At 38.8% G+C, this 16,807-nt stretch overlaps 1 protein-coding gene and 1 pseudogene across 6 annotated transcripts in view; both read right to left on the bottom strand.

Moving 5' to 3' along the window:
* Positions 1-16,807, bottom strand: part of ZNF106 (zinc finger protein 106) — a 65,292-nt gene that overhangs the window by 28,750 nt on the left and 19,735 nt on the right. For 3 of the 6 annotated variants that reach the window (XM_047862788.1, XM_047862790.1, XM_047862791.1), the window contains exons 2-4: positions 12,699-12,784; positions 7,757-7,818; positions 1,673-1,873 (exon numbers count right to left, since the gene is read on the bottom strand). In XM_047862788.1, the coding sequence (XP_047718744.1) occupies positions 1,673-1,873; positions 7,757-7,818; positions 12,699-12,752 (317 nt within the window). In that variant the 5' untranslated portion in view covers positions 12,753-12,784. Of the gene's footprint in view, positions 1-1,672; positions 1,874-7,756; positions 7,819-10,819; positions 10,874-12,698; positions 12,785-16,807 lie in introns of those variants that run through there. The other 3 variants (XM_047862789.1, XM_047862793.1, XM_047862792.1) reach the window with 3 other exon arrangements.
* LOC125167901 (ferritin light chain-like) lies at positions 13,693-14,205 on the bottom strand (annotated as a pseudogene).

Raw genomic sequence — 16,807 nt, 5'->3', positions numbered from 1 at the left:
CCGTAATGACTCTAACTGGTTCTAAAAATTTCTAATGTCTCTAAGATTTTGGGCACAAATTGGAATTTCTTCCTTTTTCACAAGATGGAATTCAAAGTTAATTTACCTGAAAGTTCGAACATCCACCTTCATTATGAATTACAACCATTTCTAAACAGGAGACCCTAAGTCGCCAAGTGACAAGTGTTATTACATACACATGCAGGATTTTTTTTAACACCATTGACCAAATTGCTTTTATCTTTTGTTTCTAAGCACTATACACTTTTGACATCCAAGGAGATTATGGACTTGGCTACACTAATGGGATCCAGAACTGGGCAACAAATCTGTCACAGAATAGAATTCCTAGATCAGTGTGAATTGGCTAGATTGTGGGGACAATGGCATGCAGCTAAATCCATAGCCCAGAAAAAGCAATCTAAATTAAAAATCTCATGAAGGAAAAAAGAAAAAAATGTGAAGAAATAATAGATACTATAAATGCATCACCAAAGAAGCATATCAGAATATTCAAAGAATATTAACTACAATGTGAATGTTTAATTTACTGAGCTCTTTTACCTTCTGACTTAATGTTTAATCATTTACACAGATAAGCTAATAATGGCACAAATGCATAAGAAAAAAATAAAAGTTAGCCTCCTAGAGGCTTCAACACCCTAAAACAAGAATAAACTACAGCTATACTGAAAGTAGTAACAATGTCATTTGAAGGACTAAGCAGCAAAACGGGTTTAAGAACCAGGTGCTACTGACATTTTAAGACTAAGAAAGTCTCCTTCAAGGACTTGTTCAAAACACTTGTAGCATATACTACAAGTAGTAAAGACTACTTCCTTTTTATACTAAACCACTAACTGAATACAGACTGCATATCTGGTATAACTAGTACTCAGAAAGAATCTTTAAAATTTTATATTAGAACGTATAACGTTTCTCATTATATTCTAGGACTTGAAAAATCACCCAACCTCTTAAATGGTTCTCTCTCTTACTCATATCTGAAAATTTCTGCTTGAACTCTTTAGGCCACAACTCAGTAATGTAAAAATACAAAAGCCTAATACCCGCATTATAGATGCAGGTATAAAATTATGTAGTACAGCTAGAAAACTTATATTGCTCAAATGATCCTGACATTGTCAAACTTAAGATACAAATGTATTCAGTAAATACTTACTGAAACACTAAATAATGAAGAATAAATCACATTTGGTAGAAGCACCATGTTAATTCACATGGGGCACAACATTTTTTTACTGACGGATAGAATAAGAAATACAATATATATGAAGGAAGCTTATACACTAATACCTTTCCACTAGACATTCTGGGTATCAAATAAAACCATTCATTGGTGTTCAAAAAAAAACTGGAATAAAGCCAGTTTTAAACATGGTTATCAACACAGTAAAAATTTCAGATATGTAGCACCTATAGCTAACTTTTATGGAGGGATAATACTGAGTTTGTTTTTTCTGTAAGCAGATAGTACAGTAGTTCAAGAGAGGATTCCACTGACATTTCATGCATAAGACAGCAACCTCAAGCTAACCTTTGCAATTAAAATAAGTTTGAAAGTTACTAGATGAAAAGTACGGAAATGGAAAATGTATTCTCTACCACACTGTTTCAGACAGACTTTTTAAAAATCAAAATAATTACTCACCGACTTTGTTCTTTCCTTTGTTTTATTAACTGAACGAGTTCCTTGTCAAAATAATCTTCTTCCTCTTCTTCTCCCTTTCCATCATCTTCTCTCTCCTGGGCATCAACGTTATCTTTGTGCAACTGGCTAGAAATGTGCTTTGCATATGCAGAAAGACCCACTTCTGTGACCCCGCACACTCGGCACTCATGACTACTGTCCCTAGGGAAAGAGGGAGATGAGGGACGTTCAATTCTGCCCACTGGCATGGCACACTCACCAGATCTGGTATGGTTTCCTCTGAAAAACAACGCACACTTGGGCACAGTGAAAGATTAGTGCTAATCAATTTCAATGCTCCTTTCATCACTTTTAATAAGTTTGTTCATAAGTTATTTTTGAAATGAACTTAAGATTCTTTTCCAGCAATCAAGAGGCAATAGGCTTCAGAATAATGTAGTTTAGGAGGAGAAATCTTCTTGAATTGCTGTACTTAAAATCTTGCCAGAGGAAACATGGTGAAAGGGGAGGCAGGGCAGGGGGCTCAGAGCAAACAGAAGTTGCTCTAGAGCACACCCATGATGCCAGCTGCACTCAGAAGCCTGGTGACAGCGCTTCCATTTTATCTCAGGCTCAAGAGCTTTCTCCCAGTCAAAGTTTAGGGGTGGAGAAAAGAGCAGGCAGCCTAACCAATCCCAACGTGGTAACTAAATCGGACCTGGCTGGAGCTCTGCCTGGAATGTGCAGATTCCGGACCCCGGAGCAAATGATAGGAGGAGTCTCAGCAAACTTTTTTGGGCTGGATGATACATGTGACCTACATTCTGCTTCAGAAGGGCTTATTTAAAGGGAATGGAAAGCATTTCAGTTGTAGGAAGTTAACAGCTGTGCTAGGCAAATGGTTTTTCTCAAGTTTCAGAAAATGCAAAAGTTTAGAGAGAAGCAAAACCAGTTCTTGTTCAGAAAGAAAATTGAGCAGTTTTTTTTTCCCCTTTTACTTTACACAGTTAATGGTAACTCTCATATTTGGCCAGTTTTAAGAAACCAAAATCTTGAATCGACAACCACAGCTGTAGTAGATGAGTGTTTTAACTGGTTTTTTAGCTTCCTGAAATCCCTTGATTGGTTCAGCTGTCTATGCAGTCATTGATGGGAAACATCTGAACACCACGGCCACAAGTGTAAGGAATGGACAGTAAAATCCATTCAATAATCCAGATGGGCTTACCCCTGTATCATTTGTCTTGGGTTTACACAAGTGATATTTTTGTACTTCCTATGCCAATCTCTATTACTTACTTACTTACTTATTTATTTTATAAGAAGTTTCTTAACATGTATATCCCATCTGTACATGAGAGGTACCCAGGGAAAAGTGTCCTAGGTAGGTAACCTAAGCCACCAACTGAAATACCACCTTCAGCTAAAAGCAAAAGAAAGAAAAGCAGGAAGGAGGAACAGTTATGGAGGTAATCATGAAAAGCATGGAAAACAATGGTAAGGGTAGTTATGTAGAATTAAGTTGGTGCTTTCTCCAGTGAATAAATTCTCTACCTTTGCCAATCTTAAAAAAAATAAATAAATAAAATTCAGGAGTGCCTGGGTGGCTCAGTCAGGTGAGCATTCAGCTTTGGCTCAGGTCATGATCTCACAGTTTGTGAGTTTGTGAGGCCTGCACTGGGCTCGCTGCTGTCAGCATCCTCTGTCCCTCTCTCTCTCTACCTCTGCCCCTCCCCCTGCTCACGAAAATAGATAAACCTTTAAAAAACCAACACAAAAAGACATGCTGTCTTTGATAAGACAGACACACACCATGCACAACAATGCTCCATCCTCCCCTCAAGTATATCTATAAAGACATGGTGGAATTCACATCAATTAACCAGAAGAGAACCTCAAAACTGAGCACTTCATTTACCAAAAGATGGTTCTGTTACAGACCACCTGAACATTTATTTAAAAACAAAAACAACAACAACAAGGGGCACCTGGGTGGCTCAGTCGGTTAAGCGTCCAACTTCAGCTCAGGTCACCATCTCACGGTTCGTAAGTTTGAGCCCCACATCGGGCTCTGTGCTGACAGCTCAGAGCCTGGAGCCTACTTCAGATTCTGTATCTCCCTCTCTCTCTGACCCTCCCGATCTAGTCCTCACATTCTCTCTCTCAAAAATAAATAAAAACATTCAAGAAAACAAAAGTGGATGTTAACTTGTAACAGAAATCAAGCCTTTTCTCATGGCAACACAGAAAGAAATTAAAAATATGTAAATATAAATCTACCTACCATCAGAAGAGTCTGAAAACCCCAACTAACCTAGAATATAGAATTTACACTATAATAAAAATTCGAGTCATACTTACAGAGGTCTTGCACCATTATGATGTACCCCTAAAACTAATGTAACATTGTGTGTCAACTATGCTTCGATTAAAAAAAAATGTTTTATAATTTAAATCATGAAGTCAAAAAGAAAATTCGAATCAAGTGAATTTTCTGGTTAGAAAATCTTCTTGGCTCTAAACTCTCTAAAACTATGAAAAAAGTTTTAGTCCACTTTTCTCCCTAAAAACTTACAGAATACTAAACCGTATATTGTAGTACCAGAGAGTTTTTAAAGTTTTGGTTTTTTTTTAAGAGAGACAGAGACAGGGTGAGCAGGGGAGGGGCAGAGAGAGAGAGGGAGAGAGAGAATCCCAAGAGAAAAAATCCTCTGTGCACTGCCAGCACAGAGCCGGATGCAGGGCTCGAACCCACAAAACTGTGAGATCATGACTTAAGCTGAAACCAAGAGTCGGGTACTTAACTGACTGGGCCACCCAGGCACCCCCAAAAAGGTATTCTTAAATAAAATTTCTGATTATACCCTTACTTCTAAAATGGATAGAATTTTTCTCACATCCAAACCACCAAAATCCCTCTCTCTTCACAGATATTACTGGAAGACCATACTGTTTAAAATATTAAGGAATGCAGTATAGACAGTATTTAACTCTGTTAAAAATAAACATCCATAATCATAAACCCACACACTGCGATCCCCAAAGCACAGGCATATGCTGGATGTGAAACAAACACTCAAACACAGATTTTTTAAACACATGGGATTTCCTCATAAGAAAGGACAGTAACCATAGTACTAAAATTATATTTAATTTTTAAAAATTAATAAAGTCGTATTTAATAGAAAAACACCTGAAGAGATCCTGCCCGAAAGGGTACAGGCAATAAGTGCAATATAAATAAAGGTTAACACTAAAAGCAAACTATCCAAAACAAAAGTCCCTAACATTTTTCTTATAGATGAATTCTTGTTTAAAAAAGAGAGACGGGGGGGGGGGGGGGGGGGGGGGGGGAGGGGCCGGGGGGAGGGAGAAAGAATCTTTGCAAGAAACATCAAAATGAGAAAAAGGAGAATCCACATTTATCTTGGGAAAGAACAGGGGGTTAGGACAACCACATCTCTTAAAAATGCAAATGCGTCTGTGTCTGGAGGCAGGCATATTATCTGTTCTACATACAATATGCATTCATGCCTCCACATATGATGTTAGGGAAACCACGTATTTTAAAAAGCTCATGGCAAATTAAATAATATTTTAATGATGCTATTTCCCAATTCTCTATCAAATAACCAGTTAAAATACTTACTATTTTGCATAACTACGTAAGTAATTGTTGGGGAAAAAGTACTGCTTTACTTCTTGACTAATAAAAGCAAAAACGGTCCTCAGGACATTTAAAGGAGGGCCCAAATTAACTTCATCCTGTTACCACACAATTTCCTCTCATGTGTGAAAGGCAAAGCCTTAAGATATTCTACCCATAAGCTTTTCTTTATTAAGCTTGCTCTAACTATACCACAACAGCTGGTTGATAAATAAAGTTGTGCCCTTGTAATAGCATTTATCTGTGGAAACAGGCCACGCATCTGAAAAAGCAGACTGGGGAAAAAATAGGGGAATGCTCCAGATGTCCACAATTGTGAACCAAATAAGAATGTCTTACTTCTCAATCAAGTTTGTATTCAAAACCTAAAAAGTATGCTCTTTACATTTCTTAACCAGATCACAACTAAAAATTAGAGTGATACACATATAAAGAGAAACAGATAGTCTGAACATCAGAAAGCCAGTAATCAAACATGAATTCCACAGAAAATAATCACAAACTGAGGAGAGGAAGGAAAAATAATGACTGGTAACTATTTGTCCCTATGGTGCAAATTAGGGATTAACAGTTTTTCTCTACAGTAAATGCTCCAAGTAAGTAAATGATTTTTGAAATTTTGTTTTTTATAGTTTCATCAGCTGTTTTTCCTTGTTATCTGCTTTGCCTTCTCCCTTATAGTTTATTACAGGCCAGGAAGCCATATAAAACTTGTTAGCACTGTGTCTAAAATATGAATAAATAAGTACTAAAGTATATCCCTCTAAATAAAATGAGTTTGGATGATAAGGGTGACATTTTTATTGTCAGCTTTGAGGCTTCTAAATGCTTTCTCCTTGATTATTTGACTATGCTCCAAATAATTGCAAATACACAAAATCCCCAAAGCACAGTTAAGATGATGGGCAGGAGTAGAGGAAAAAAGTTACTGAACAATAAATACATGGCATGTAGTTCAGTTACATTAGTAAGACAAAACCATATATATCTACGTATAAATATAAATCTATGCATAGATACAGAAAGAGATTTGGATAAGATATACACTAAACTGATGACTTTCTTGTAAAAAGGGAGTAGAATTGGGGCAGGGTGGGGAGTAATATATGGGTGAGAGGATTTCTACCTTTTTTACTTTTTACAATTCTGTATTGACTGAACATGAATCTTAAGTAATAAAAAAAAATTTTTTTAATGTTTTAAATACCTGATTAGTGGATGTATGAACAAAACAAGGCATTAGCCTTGGGAAAAAAATGCCTTCTCTCTTAAGGACTAGATTTACTGACCTCATATGTTTTGTTTGATTTATAATATAGTCAGGTAGCAGGTAAACAGACCAGAGAAAGGTGAATTCCAAAAGGAAGTGTGCTGGAAATGGGATGAGGTAATTAGGATAATCCACATTTAGAGAATCAAAGGTTGACTATATTTCATAGGTTTCCAATGATAATGACTTAAAGATTACATATATTCAAGGTATTATGATAAAAATTCTCCACATTAAATCTAAATGAAAGCCTCTTTTATACTGTTGTTTAGACCTAACCTTCACACAGTAGGGAACGGAGACCATGGAAAAACTCCACTAATAGGCTAAACATTAGCTGAAAGTTTACTACCATATTAATTTGCCCACACAATCTAAAACCATAGTATTTAAAACACAAGTAACTTTGAATGACTTACACGGGCATCATGATCAAAGCCTGTATCTATTATTCATGCAATAAGACACAAAGTAAAAAAAAAAAAAAAAAGATAAAATTAATATTTCTCAGTTTCCCAATCTTTCTCTATTCCATACTGTTTCCAAATCTCAAATTCAAGAAAGTGAAAAACATCAAAAAAGAACCACAGATGTGGGGGGAGGGGGAGAGACATGGAATACACACATATGCTATATTTAATTTTTTAAAGGTGCTTATTAGATTTTCTTTCTTTAAACATCTCAACTTTTGCATCACAAAACAACATTCTTAAATATTCAAAGTTTGCACTCAGATTTTATTTACACTAATGAGAGACTTGCTGCCATTTAGCGTACTTTGGACTTCTCAGACTATCCCACTAACTCTAAAGGTTTATGGCAGGTAATAATTTGTAACACTGCTGAGACAACATGAAATGTCTTAGTTTCAAGACTGGTGTGTCTGGATGAGAATATTTACTAATGAGGAACCAGCCCATCCCCACCCACCTTTGTTGCAACCTGCTTGTTAGAGCTGCTGTGAATTCTACACATTCTAGATACACAAAGACTTACCCTTTTTGAATGCCAAAAAAACCTACTATATTCGTCAATAATTCTAAAAGACAGTTCTATGTCATAGGACAATATTCACTTATGAAGGATTACTATGAAATAAGCTAACAGGCACCCTCAGCACTCAGCTCCCACGACATTCACAAGTTATGGAATACAGCCGTTCCCATACCTGCCCTTCAGGTTCTCAAGCTCCCTGTGATGCAACATGCTCCGCATGTGTTCGTCCATCTCCTTCAAAATTAAAGAAAGCAGATTAAACTAAGGGGGGGGGTTGTTTTGGGAAAAGAAATCCCTCTGTTTTTACTCAATCAACAACTAGGGTTCAAGTTCCTTGCCATGGTTACCCTTCTCAATTCCATAGTGAAACCAGTTCCTCATAATTCTTCAGCTATGTTTTGGGCATATTTCATTCTTACATAAAAGAACTGTTAAGAAAAAAAAACAATTAAATGGCTTTCCAAAAAGGTTAGAAAGTATACCGTCTTGGGGGGGGGGGGCAAAATATTTAAGATAAACTATGTGGGTTAAATTCTATCCCAAAAGAAAGAATTTAACTACAATTATCTAAAAAAGAAAAGAAAATCTCTGAAATCACTTAACTTCTCAGCTCTTTGGCTACTTTTCTCCAGACTTGCTTTCCCTACTCAACTGATAGTTTCTCAAGAGCAAATTCCAACTGTTACTCAAGTCTTGGCCAGGGCTTGGCATCTGGTTGTCGACATTTGCTGAATGAACAGATGGATATATCAATTCTAGGTAGAAGTTACAGATACAGAACTTCTCCATGGTTGATTATGAAGTCTTTAAAAACTGCTTTGAACACAGCAGCTCAATCATGCTTTCATTTTCACTGCCCAATCTCCCCCACTGATTTGTTTGATTCTGATGAAATGTTTGAAAATTTGCTAGGTTCTCTCCTCCCTCCATCCCATTCTTAGTGGGAAGAAAATAAAATCTGCAGGAAGAGCTTCCACTTAAAAACATATGCACACACACCTCCAAAAACTCAAAAAGCTGTAAATGTCTATCCCTTTGTCACGCGCAAGTATACATACGCAGCACGACATAATTAAAGAATGGCTGTTGACATGTATAATAAAAGGGCTACTATAATTGTTGACTATTACTATTAACTGTGCCCTGTGTTTAAGTGCCTCAAACATTTCTTCACATGAACTGCACAACACTGCTGAGGGAATATTATTAATTTCAAAAGAATACAAGGATACATAGGAGCGAACTCATTTATTCACCAAATACTTATCACTGCTTATTATATGCCAAGTACAGACTTAGACACTGAAGGGGTAAGTGTGAAAATATTCAGTCTTGCCCTCTCAGAGTCAGAGATAATCAAGTGGTCAAACTAGAACTCAGATCCTGACGTTTTTGACAGCAAAGCACTGTAACCATCTAGTGCATTCAGATTTCTCATTATATACAATTCATTTGTCAAAGAGTACAACTCAATAACCTATTCTTACTTTAAGTTATCTACTACAGTGTGACAAACAGGGATGTGATTCAAAATACATCCCTTAAATGACAATTTTATTGAAGATGACCATCATTTCCTTCCTATCTCTACAAATGCTTCACTTGGAGGATGGCTTTACATGTGACGTCCTTCTACCTACAACTGATTGGCCACTAATTACAATGTACACTTACATAGCTGAAAGCTGAGTCAAGTTAGTGACATAATAAACAATGAAAAAAATCCATGAACAATATACAACACCTACTCAAATCCCTATGCATCCCTTTGTTCAATTTTCCCTTATATGAGATTTACATGTGCCAAATTCCCTTTCCTTGAGCTAAATTTAAGTCCCTCTGTTTCTTGCAACCATTCTAACCAAAACACCATTCACTGAAATAGGTCATCCTCTCTGATATAAAAATTAATTCTATATTCTATTTCAGTTATAAAAATGTTATCATTCAAAACTTGTTTTAACATGACTTGATTGTCTAAAACACTTCACAAATCTTTTCCTAAATTTACATCTGAAATCCTCTCCCATCCTGCTCCAAGGAATGAATGCAAATAGTGTGACAACTGAGCTTTCAAAATAACTAGGAAAGATCCATGGGCACGGGATTAGAGTAATAGCCCCAAACGCATACTTGCTCAGTTATCAAGCTTCTATTTAGTTCTTCTATATTAACAATGTTATATTTTCTAAAGGAGAAGGAGGAAAGAAATTTTTTTTAAAAAGATTTGGCAGTTGAACAAATTTAGAAAACACTGAAAACAACAAATTTATTATTATTATTTTTTTTAGTATTTCTTAACTCCAGGGCTTCTCAGCCTTTCATAAACTAACGAGCATCACAATGCTCAGGGATGCAGTATACAGCTTTTCCCCATACTTAGGACATTTAGGTTCTTTTTCTTCTCCACAGTATATTTGGAGAAATTAGGGTTATGCTAGTTTGGGAGACTAGAGGAAAGCACTGCTTCAACATAAGTTATTCATAATCTATCTAAAACTATCAGAGTTATTCCTTTCAACTAACCCATTCTGCTAATTTCTTAGACCACATTAACTTTTTTTTTAATATTTATTTATTTTTGAGAAAGAGAGAGAGAGAAAACACATGTGAGGGGAGGGGCAGAAAGAGAGGGAGACAGAATCCTAAGCAGGTTCCGTACTGTCAGCACGGAACCCGAGGTGGGGCTTGAACCCATGAAGCTCGATATCATGACCTGAGCCTAAATCAAAAGTTGGAGGTTCAAATGACTGAGCCATCCAGGCACCACAATACCACAATAATCTTAACACTTAAATCACACATTCCCTCACTTAAAAACCTATGATTGACAGGGCACCTGGATGGCTCAGTCGGTTAGACATCCACCTTAGGCTCAGGTCAGGATCTCATAGTTCGTGAGTTCAAGCCCCACATCGGGCTCTCAACTGTCAGCTCAGAGCCCACTTCAGAAATTCTGACCTCCCTCCCCCCATCCCCTGCTCATGCTCGCTCACTCTCTCTCTCTCAAAAACAAATATTAAAAAAAAAAAGAAACCTATCATTGGCATTTCCTAAGGCAGGAGTAGGTAATCAATCACAGCTCTTAATTTAACTTCATTATGATCCATGGAAAAATATAAAGAGACAAAAACGTTTTAAACTAGAGTAGAAGAAACGTCCAAAGACTTAAAATGGCAAAATTATGAGATATCACAAGATAGGGCTCCTACACCACGAAAGTCTGAAACCATACCTGAGTGTCTGCCTATCCTTCTCACATCTTCTCTAGTTCCCATCTCCCTCCAATCTGAAAGGAGCCATAAGGAATTTCTATTTATTACAAATTAGCATAAACCTTGGTCAAAAAAATTTTAAACTAGAAGAATGGTTCTTCTACTTTTGTAAAAGATATCAGCCATATTATTAAACATGATTTCAGAATCCCAACTGGGTGCCTGGGTGACTCAGTTGGTTAAGTGTCAGACTCTTGATTTTGGCTCAGGTCACAATCTCGTGGGTTCATGAGTTCAAGCCCCATGTGGGGCTCCATGTGCTGGTGGCATGGAGCCTGCTTGGGATTCTCCCCCTCTGTCTCTGCCCCTCTCCCATTTGCATTTTCTCTAAGTAAATAAACTTTAAAAAAATATTAATGAACAAATAAATAAACTCCTAACCGATTTTTCCACCACTAACAGAAATCCCAAACAGGAAAAACAAACAAACAAAAAACATTTCTTTACCCGAGCCTACTGGATGGATCATAATCAAACCCCTCAGCCTGGCATTCAACACGGTTTATAACTATCTGCATTTAAATTACAAATTACATTGCAGTCCCACTATTCCCAAAACAAAACTGTTTTAATCGGATAAGCCTTCTGATAGACTCCTAGAACTATTATACTCCATTCTACCTCTTCACTTTTGTACATGTTGTTATTCCACCTAAAATATCTTTCTCTTTTATTTATTTAAACCATCTTTCTCCCAAACATCTTTCTAGGTTCACTCAAACTTCTCTGGCTAACTTAGCTCATGATAATCTTCCCAGTTCTCTGAATTTTCAGTGACAATCCAGGACATCTTAAAAGCTTAGAGGGGTGCCTGGGTGGCTCAGTTGGTTAAGTGTCCAACTTCACCTCCGGTCATAATCTCTCAGTTCTTGAGTTTGAGCCCTACGTCAGGCTCTGTGCTGACAGCTCAGAGCGTGAAGCTTGCTTTGGATTCTGTGTCTGCCTCTCTCTCTACCCCTCCCCTGCTCGTGCTCTGGCCTCTCTCTCTCAGAAATAAATAACATTAAAAAAATTTAAAAAAAAAAAAAAAGCTTAGAGAAAAATCTCTCAGCATTCTAGCTAGCAGCACTACTTAAAAACCAAACGAGGGGCGCCTGGGTGGCTCAGTCAGTTAAGCGGCCGACTTCGGCTCAGGTCATGATCTCTCGGTCCGTGAGTTCAAGCCCCGCGTCGGGCTCTGTGCTGACAGCTCGGAGCCTGGAGCCTGTTTCAGATTCTGTGTCTCCCTTTCTCTGACCCTCCCCCATTCATGCTCAGTCTCTGTCTCAAAAATAAATAAACGTTAAAAAAATTAAAAAAAAAAAAAAACAACCAAACGACACAGTCAAGAAAAAGCAAAAAGTGAGACAAATTGTAGTCAATTTCCCTAAGGTACAAGTTCTTTTCAGTTCTGAAAGATGTGTTTTTTCTCTGAGCAACACTCCCACCTTATGGACATCTAGGGTATTGTTAACACCATTTTTGATGTGCTGCACTTTTCACAAGCATGGGCAGAAGCAGAATGCAGGTACAGACAACAAATGCTGTATCCTTAGCTCCTCAGATAATAGTATAACTTCAAATAAATTGAATTTTAAGGCATCTTCTCTGTAACTAGTTACTGACTAAATTAGTAACTATTTATTATTGATTTTTGAGTATCTTCAAATCTGGGTAGAGATTTAATAATGCAGTTATTGGCTTCACGAGGCAGCAAAAAAGAAACCAGTGGAATGAGGCTATGGTTTAGGAAACAAGACACCATTAAAAGCTTTCACCTATCTACAAATTCCACGTGATGTCTCTGGGAAAAAAAAATCAGTCACAAAAGCCTTGGATTCTCCCTCTTCTATTTATTACCTTTTTTGAGGTGTACACAATGTGGCACAATATGCATTTTCGTTCTCGTACCATAGTGACCAGATCTGAAGCACTCAACGTCACACCTGCAATGAGGAAGTAACAATTAGCAACCTTTTTCTCCCCAGATGTCCTCTTAGATTCACCTCAACGCAAGCTAAAAGTACGAGTCTTGCGTCTACCTCACCTCCACCCTGCTCTTCCCAGTGTTCCCACGCTGGTAAATGAAAATTCGAACTTTGGAAGTCATCCTCGATCCCTCTTTCTCACCCCATATCCACCCTCATCAGCAAATCCTGCCACTCCCATGCTGAAATGCATCCCAAACCCACCCCCGCCTCACTACTTAGCAGGTCTGTCATCTCACATGGCACTAGCCTACTGACCTGAGTCTCTAGCTCCACTCGTGTCCTCTCATAGTCTATTCTCAAAACAGGAGCCAAAGATTCTCACAACAGGATTCTTTTAAAATTTAAGTCAGATCACTTAACTACTCTGCGGAAAATCTTCCAACAGATTCCCATCTCACTCACAGGACATCCAGTCCCTCGCCATTGGCCACAATATCTGCTTCTCTCAGTCTAACTCCATGCCCCACCACACTGCCCTTCTTGCTAGTCCTGGATCACACCAAGGATTCTCCTACCTTAGAGTTTCTATATGCCCTATTCTCTCTGCCTGGAATATGCTTCCTTAAGATGTCCTTATGGCTCTCATAGCTCATTCTCTCAAGTATCTAAAATGTTGCTTCATCAGGGAGGCGTTACCTGACCTATACAATCCTATATCTTTTGCTCCCCATTCCTTCTTCCTATTGATCTGCTTATTTTATTTTTTTTTTGCTGCAAAAGCTTTATTGTTTTCATTTGGTCCACGGTTTGGGAGAGGGCTCCATGGCAGTTAAAAAGCTGCCTAGAGGCTGCAGGGAGAGGCTCAGGCAGAAGCCTGATACCAAGGGGATGCCAGAGGGCCCCTCAGAGGGCCCCAGAGGCTCTCAGTCATGCTTGAGGGTGAGCCTTTGGAAGAGATACCTGCCCAGCCCAGCCTGGGGACCAGCCAGCTTGCAGAGGTTTGTCAGGTGGTTGCCCATCTTCTTGATGGTTCCACCTGCTCATCAAGTACATGCCTCTCCAAGAAATCACAGAGACGAGGGTCTGCATGGGCAAAACCCAAGGCATGCAGACACAAAAAGGCCTGGTTCAGTTTCTTCTCCAAGACCATAGTGTCTCCCCTAGTGTCCAAGGTTTCACCCCACCCATCTTGGGACAGCTTCTGCATATTGTGTTAGAGGGTGCGGCCACCCACTAGTTTTTGCATCTTGAGGAGACAGTGGGAACCCCCACACTTCTCCTCAGTTAACTTGTAGAAGTGCCAGAGTCACAACATCATGGTTGATATATAAGCCCAGAGAGAAGTAGGTGTAGGAAACCTGCAGATACAGGTTGACCAGGAGGTTGACAGCAGCCACCACCTCAGGGGAATAATTCTGACAAATCCAGGAGCTCATGTTTGGCAATAAGGAACTAATCTTATAAACAAAACCGGGGCGCCTGGGTGGCGCAGTCGGTTAAGCGTCCGACTTCAGCCAGGTCACGATCTCGCAGTCCGTGAGTTCGAGCCCCGCGTCAGGCTCTGGGCTGATGGCTCGGAGCCTGGAGCCTGTTTCTGATTCTGTGTCTCCCTCTCTCTCTGCCCCTCCCCCATTCATGCTCTGTCTCTCTCTGTCCCAAAAATAAATAAACGTTGAAAAAAAACAAAACAAAAACAAAAACAAAAACAAAAACCACAGTGTTAGCTGGTCTCAGAGGCAAGGGATAGCTTAGAAGATGGATCTGCAGGTTGTGACTGGAAAAGAGGTTGGAGAGTGGTAGAAGGCTGGAAGAAGGGGTATCCCTGGGTCTGATACATCCAAATACTGTTGAAGGAAGAGGCAGATCCATGGAACTACTGGGTATGCTACCTGATTTTTATATTTTTAATAGCACTGTGGTAGGCTGTTTCGGTAGAGGGCCACAGCATTATCTCCCACCCTGTGTATTCTTTTGCAATTTAATCTTATCACCACCACCCATCGAAGGTGTGGTTCATTTTCCCTTCCCCAGCCACAGGCTGTGGGAAGCCCAAGCCACAAGGAGAGGACAAGGGGAAAAGAACTGAGGCCCAGCTGAGCACCCAATGACCAGCACCATCTGACAGCCATGTTGGGTGAATGAGCCATGTCAGGTAAGCTGCCAATGAGGGTCCCCAAGTAAGACGACTTAAAGAATCATGCAGACGAGCCTTTTCAACCCTCAGAATGTTAAGAGACAGTAAGATATTTCTTTTAAGCCAGGAAATTTTGGGCTAGCTTGTTAAACAGCAAAAGACATCTGAGGCAAGTATCTCTTACTACCCGAAATAGCATATATTTATTTTTAATTCTTAATTCTATTTCCAGGGACTTTGTATATTTTGTTCACTAGTATAGATCTAGCACTTAAAACCATGTTTGCCATAATGCGGGCATCCCATAAGCATTTGTAGAACTGTTCCAAATGGAACTATCTTTGGTTACCAAATGTGAGATAGAGCTGAGTAAATACTGAGGTTTGGATTAAAACCAGAAGGTTTATTTTACAATCCTCTAGCGCTAGCATATTTTTCTCTTATGTCCCTTCAAAGATGCCTTACATGAGAATTTAATTTCACTTCCCAAGCATCACTGTTTTTCCTTCCACACATGAAACACCAGGCTCTAACAGACATATCTGCTTCCTTGCCTGGATTCACTCCTTAGGGACCTTAAAATTGTGAAGTAATGAAGTTATAAACTACCCTAATTTAATCTGTAACTCCTAGACAACATGGTGGAAGGACCAGTAAGGAAGAGACCTATAGTTTTCTACTTCTCCTGGTCACTCAGCAATTTCCTTGCTATTGCAACCCACTTTATACGATTCCTGAATGTCTGAAATAATTTCATTCAACAAGGGGCGCTTGGGTAGCTCAGTTGGTTGAGCATCTGACTCGTGATTTCAGCTTAGGCCATGATCCCAGGGTCATGGGATCGAGTCCCACACTGGGCTTCACATTGAGGGTGGAGCCTGTTTAAGATTCCTTCCCTATTCCCCCACCCCTGCCCTCTGCCCCTCTCCCCAGCTAGTGCACTCTCTCTAAACTAACTTTTTTTAAAAAAAACACACTAAAACAAGATTATAAGGTAAAATTTTGGCCATTTGAGAAAGCTGAATGTCAACTACCTAATACAACAAAGAAAAAGACCTTTTTGAATAAGTACATATTATTCGTGCTTCTAATACTGCTACTACCTCTTAGATCTCAAAATTAACATAAATCACTCTGGTACTCAGTGTCAATGCATCATTATTCTTTTAATTCTCTTATATCTTAATGTTTACTTCAACTTTAATTACTATTTACATACAGTATTTTGTTTCATTCAACAAGCATTTATTGAGCACCAAGCACTGTTCTAAGAGTTGGGGAAACAATCATAAAGAAGATATGTCCAGAATTTTTTTTTAAGATTTTAAGTAATCTCGGGGCGCCTGGGTGGCTCAGTCGGTTAAGCGTCCGACTTCAGCTCAGGTCACGATCTCGCGGTCCGGGAGTTCGAGCCCCGCGTCGGGCTCTGGGCTGATGGCTCAGAGCCTGGAGCCTGTTTCAGATTCTGTGTCTCCCTCTCTCTGCCCCTCCCCCGTTCATGCTCTGTCTCTCTCTGTCTCAAAAATAAATAAAAACGTTAAAAAAAATTAAAAAAAAAAGATTTTAAGTAATCTCTACACCCAACGTGGGGCTTGAGCTCACAACTTTGACATCAAGAGTCATACGCTCAACTGAGCCAGCCCATCTCTATCCTGTACAGAAATGTTTTTAATATTGCTTCAAGTTATTAATCATCAAAGCAAAACAGGAACAAAAAACTTAGAAGCAACAGAGTTGATGAAAAAGTTTGACTTTCTGGCACAAGCAACAACAGCTATTGTGGTGTTTTTATATATTTAGTCAAGTAAGAACTAAGCACTAACTAGCCAATTAACTCCTAGTAAATGGATACAGAAATAAAGTCATATAATAAAATATTCCTATACAACCACTCTGGAAAACAG

This window comes from Prionailurus viverrinus, chromosome B3, assembly GCF_022837055.1.
Source record: "Prionailurus viverrinus isolate Anna chromosome B3, UM_Priviv_1.0, whole genome shotgun sequence".
Taxonomy (NCBI): Eukaryota; Metazoa; Chordata; class Mammalia; order Carnivora; family Felidae; genus Prionailurus; species Prionailurus viverrinus.
This window is presented reverse-complemented; position numbering and strand designations above follow the sequence as displayed.